The sequence below is a fragment of the Microtus ochrogaster genome, linkage group LG1 (genome assembly GCF_000317375.1).
Source record: "Microtus ochrogaster isolate Prairie Vole_2 linkage group LG1, MicOch1.0, whole genome shotgun sequence".
Taxonomy (NCBI): domain Eukaryota; kingdom Metazoa; phylum Chordata; class Mammalia; order Rodentia; family Cricetidae; genus Microtus; species Microtus ochrogaster.
Window position 1 is genome coordinate 22,258,886 of NC_022027.1, and position 5,582 is coordinate 22,264,467.

Here is a 5,582-nt window from a genome sequence, read left to right on the forward strand (position 1 = left end):
CAGGCCAGAAGAGGGTACCAGACCTCATTACAGATGGTTGTGAGCCACCATGTGGTTGCTGGGAATTGAACTCAGGACCTTTGAAAGAGCAGGCAATGCTCTTAACCACTGAGCCATCTCTCCAGCCCCCTCTCCTCTCAAATCTTACAATTGCATGTGGGAACGACCTGAGATTGATACTCAGGACCCACATGGTGAGAGAGAACTGCTCAAGTTGTCCTCTGATCTTCACAAGTATATCACAGCACACATGTCTAAAAACACCATAAATTAATGAATAATAAATGTAAAAATTAATAAAAACATTTCACCCCATCTTCCAATATATCTATGGCTGAGTACACTGATCCTTTTGTTTAGATATGCATGTTTTTGGTTCATATTTATTACTGAAGGATTAGGTTAGTGAGCAGTTAGGCCTGGGGTATGCACAGCTTCCCTCCCTAACCAAGCACATAAGCAGAGCGGAGTGGCTCTCAGAGCAGAGATGATTTAGTCTGAGTCTATCTCACTGAGCCAAGCAGTCTTTCTTTTCGTTACTTTACAGCCACTCCGGAGTTTTGACATCACCTTGGCTTCCTTCCTGTTCCTTAACATCCCAAGGAGGAGCCTGCCCAGTTCCTTTTCTTAGAAAGAACTTCTAATTTTAGCTTGCTGGCAGAGGTCTACAGCAATCTTTATATCTCATGGAAGGGAAGAGAAACACACGCATCTTTGTATTCACTGAAATTACAAGTTTTGCTTGGGAATTTTAAGTCTTAGATTTATTGGTTGATTTTATGTGTATATGTACCTGCTTGCATGTATGTTTGTATGTATGTATGCATGCATGCATGCAGTGCCTATATTGGATTCGCTGGAACTGAAGTGAGCTGGCATCTGGACACTTGGAACTGGGCCAAATCCTCTGGACGAGAAGCCAGTACTCTTAACTGCTGAGTCACCCCCTTCCTCTTTAAAAAGGTTTTATTTACTTGTGTGTCTGTATCCGAGTATGCTGTGTGTGGGTGAACTGTAGGCCAGAAGAGGGCACTGGATCCCTGCAGCTGAATACTAGGTGGTTGTGAGCTGCCTGAGGGGTGAGCTGGAACCAAACTCTAGATGAGTAAGCCCTCCTAACCACTGGGCCATTTCTCCAGCCCACTTCTGACGTTATCCTGAGGCTCTGGTTACACAGGGTCCACCAATGAGCCGAAAACACCACCCTTTAAAGGTTTCCCAACACGCCCCCATTTTCTCTGCATTCTTCTTTTTCTTCATTTACGTCTGGCACTGACATTTCAAAAGTCTCGTCTTCAACCTCTCTTATTTCTTCTTTCATCGACTTTGCTGCTGAAACTCTTTGCTCTCTGACTTCACGAGCTGCTCATTCTCACGGTTTCTGTTTGGGTCTCTAACAATCCCCCTCTTCACTGTGTATCGTCTCTGATGTTTCTGGAATCTGTTATGAACTTCAGGAGTTGTCTTTTTATCCTTTTCTTATATTTCCATCCTGGAGTTACCTGCTGGATGGACATCTCTTACATTTCTCTGACTCTGTGTCCTAAGGTATGAGTCCGAGGCTTGGTCCAGAGACGGTTTCTTCCCTCATGGTAAAATCTCCATGGCTACCCTTTTCCACCACACCTTCTCATGCACCCTGACCTAGAAACTGAGCTAAAGTTAGAAACCAGGTCACATGCATACACCCAGGCAAGGGAAAGGGTGAACACTTCCCAGTTTTAATTACTTCTAAAATGTAGCCAAGTTGGAACAACAACATTAAAAAAATACCAAATTAAAATATAGAGAAATAGTAATTTTTAATTAAAAATGGGAACCCTGCTTCACCACAGTTAAATTGTAGGACTATTTTTTTTGCTATTATTGTCAAAGTATTTTTAAAATTATGCCTTATGTTGGACTAAATTTAAGACTTAAGGGGCTGGAGCAATTCCTTACTGGTTAAGAGCACTGCCTACTCTTCCAAATAGCACTAGTTTGATCCCTAACACCCACATTGAGACTTACAACATTGACACTATTTCCAAGATTACCAAGCACACATTCAAGCAAAACGCCCATACACACAAATTAAAATACTTTTTAACAGAATAAGACTTGAGAGAGCCAGGCGGTGGTGGCGCACACCTTTAATCCCAGCACTTGGGAGGCAGAGGCAGGCGGATCTCTGTGAGTTTGAGACCAGCCTGGTCTACAAGAGCTAGTTCCAGGACAGGCTCCAAAACCACAGAGAAACCCTGTCTCGAAACCCCCCACCCCCCAAAAAAAAGACTTGAGAGAGGTTGGGGAAATAGCGTAGCAGCCCTGGGTATAATCCCTAATATTTAAAAAAGTACTTTATTATTAATAATGGTCAAATTTCTCTTTCTATACACTATAATATAAATAGTATCAGTTTTAAGCTTATGAACTAAGAAAGCCTTTTTTCTTTCTTTCTTCTTTTTTTTTTCTTTTTTGTTCTTTGTGACAGAATTTCTTTGTGTAGCTCTAGCTATCCTGGAACTCGCTCTAACTAGTTCAAACTCACAGAGATCTGCCTGCCTCTGTCCCTGGAATGCTGGGAGTAAAGGTGTTTGCCACAACTGCCCAGCTCAACTTACTAGATAAAGAAATGCTTTTCTGAGGATTTGTTTGTTTGTTTGTTTCTTATGCAGTGTTTCTATCTGCATCATTCCTTCAGGCCAGAAGAGCCCATCAGATCTTATTACAGATGGTTGTGAGCAACCACTGGTTGCTGGGAATTGAATTCAGGACCTCTGGAAGAACAGTCAGTGCTATTAACCTCTGAGCCACCTTTCCAGTTCTAGAAATGCTTTCTACAGAGACTCTTACTGTTGGAGAAGGACTGAACTGTGTATATCAGAAAGGATACAAGATTTCATAGTAGCTTGGCATCAAACTCCACATAACAAAAAAACAATTATCTGTTCCAACACGAATACAACAGCCTCAACATGATTGTGGTTAACTAACCAGAATGTCAAACATCCTTAAAACAAACTTACAGAAGTAAAGAAAATCAATCAGTTTTCATCTCTAATAAAACATGTACTGACGGGGCTGGAGAGATGGCTCAGCAGTTAAGAGCACTGACTGCTCTTTTAGAGGACCAGGGTTCAATTCCCAGGACCCATATGGCAGCTCACACTGTCTGTAACTCCAGGATCCAGCAACCTCACACATTTATAAATACAGGCTATAAAACAGATATTTTAGAAAAAAAGTACTGAGGTGCTTTATCATTATGTTTTAATTCACCACGAAGTTTCCATTATCAAATATTTTAGTGACGATCCTGAGACAATCCTCTATTAACCTCTGTGCTTGTTGATGTACAAATTAGTGTACTCTGGGAGGAGGGAACCTAGCCTGTGGGCAAGCCTGCAGGCATATTTTCTTGATTAATGATAGATGTGGGAGGCCCTGCACACCATGGGTGCTGCCACCCCAGGGTTGCTGATACTGTGTTGTTCAGAACACAAGCTAAGCAAGTCAGGGGGCACAGCGATTAAGCAATGTTCCTCGTGGCCTCTCCTTCAGTTACTGCCTCCAGCCTCCCGCCTTGAGCTCCTGGGTCATGATTCATGGCTGCAACAGAAAGGTAGCGGAGAGGAGCTGTAATCCCACAACCCAGGAAGGACACAGATCAGCTCTGAGCAGGACTCTGTCCATCTCACCAGGTTGATTAGTCTTCTCATCGCATGTTCATGAGAGCAAACACATTCACAGGGATCAAATCCACCTTCAGCCATGGTCACCCAGCTTGATCTTACTCAACTATTTAAACCTAGGAAGAAAGAAAATAATAGTTAAGAGTATTGCTGAGCTTCTCTCCAGCTATGAAAAATTCATACACTGCACAATTTACAATATTTACTTAAGCTATGTATAATCCATATTTATTTGTAGGGGCATTTCATTTGTATTTTAATACATAAAGCTCGCCTGAGGATCAGAAAAGTAAAACAGCCACACTGGTCAGCCTTATAGACCTGGCAGCAATGACACTGGCCTTTAACCCTTAACCCCAGCAGCCACACTAGCTTGCCATAGAAACCAGGCAGTAGTGGTGGACGTACTTAATCCCAGAAGTAGAGAAGATTATAAAACAGGATGAGACAACTCTCAGTCTCATTCTGAGATTCCTGGAAGCAGGATCACCATTTTGGTTTGAAGTAGAGGTAAGAGCCAGTGGCTGGCTGTTGTGCTTTTCTTACCTTCAGGTTGAACCCCAATTTCTGTCTCTGAGTTTTTATTAATCATGCTTCATTTATCAATGGCATATACCTTATGAAACTATTTCTCCTATATAGTAAATACAACTTTATTATATGAATTATGAGCCTGCACAAGCTACTGGTCCTTCTGCCAGCAGAACAACTTCCTATAAGTATCTTTGGGTGCGCTAACTGGACTTGTCCCTGATACTATGACCTATTTACATAATTCCTAAACTTTATTTGCTACTGAAATAAAAATTCAAATTTTAAAGCAATCTTTATGCTTGATTTTGAGTATGGTGATGCATACCTGTAATTCCAGAACTTAGGAGGCTGAAGAAAATTCAAAACAAGCCTCAACTACACAAGTCTAAAGCTACATAGTTAGCAAAAAGGGGGTAGAGGTACAGAGAGATTGCTCAGTAGTTAGGAGTACTTGTAACTCTTCTAGAGGACCAAGCACCAACATTGAACAGCTCAGAACTGTCTGGAATTCCAGTTCAGGGTAACCAACACCCTCTTCTGGCCTCTGTAGGCTACTACAGGCATGTGGTACATGTAAACTCATGCAGATACACAAATACATATATAAAAAATTTAGCCGGGCGGTGGTGGCGCACGCCTTTAATCCCAGCACTCAGGAGGCAGAGGCCGGCGGATCTCTGTGAGTTCGAGACCAGCCTGGTCTACAAGAGCTAGTTCCAGGACAGGCTCCAAAACCACAGAGAAACCCTGTCTCAAAAAAACAAAAAAAAAAAAATTTAAAAATATTCTGAAAGAAAAATGAGGTATCCGAAATAATATCAATGTTTATAGGCAGATTAAATTTGCCCTTCAGAGTGTGACTTAGCCCGCGTCTTTCCTTCCTCCTAGATGAATCTTCCTCTGCTAACACAGTGTTGTTCCAAACCAGGCTTTATGTAGCCCAGATTCGTCTCCAAGCTTTCCGCCTCCACCTCCCAAATCCTGAGATTACAGGTGCATTTCATACCCAGCTTCACTAAAATGTTCTGAAAATGAAATTCAAATACCAAAATGTAATCCCAGCTCCTGGGAGGCAGAGACAGACAATCTCTGTGAGTTTGAAGCCAGCCTGGCACTAGCAGAATCGGAAAAGACAGACTTGCTACTATCCCGGACAATTCATCACAAATGCAAACACAGCTCTCTACAAGTCTGCCTTTAAATTTATTAACAGAATTCAATTTGACCTGTCTCTCCTCCCAAAGAATCCGTATCAGTCACCAGCAATCTCAACACTTTCCTTACTTCTTCAAGCCACAGCATTCACTAAAAATACATTTATAGAATTATTTTTTGGTACACCCATATCTATCACCATGCACAAAACTCAAGTCT

At 41.8% G+C, this 5,582-nt stretch overlaps 1 protein-coding gene across 1 annotated transcript in view; it reads right to left on the reverse strand.

Annotated features, from left to right (window-relative positions):
* The window catches only part of Smim14 (small integral membrane protein 14), a 48,004-nt gene that overhangs the window by 22,610 nt on the left and 19,812 nt on the right, over window positions 1–5,582 (reverse strand). Inside the window, exon 2 of the mRNA XM_005359271.3 lies at window positions 3,681–3,790. Coding sequence (XP_005359328.1) covers window positions 3,681–3,755 — 75 coding nt within the window. The 5' untranslated portion in view covers window positions 3,756–3,790. The remainder of the gene's footprint in view (window positions 1–3,680; window positions 3,791–5,582) is intronic.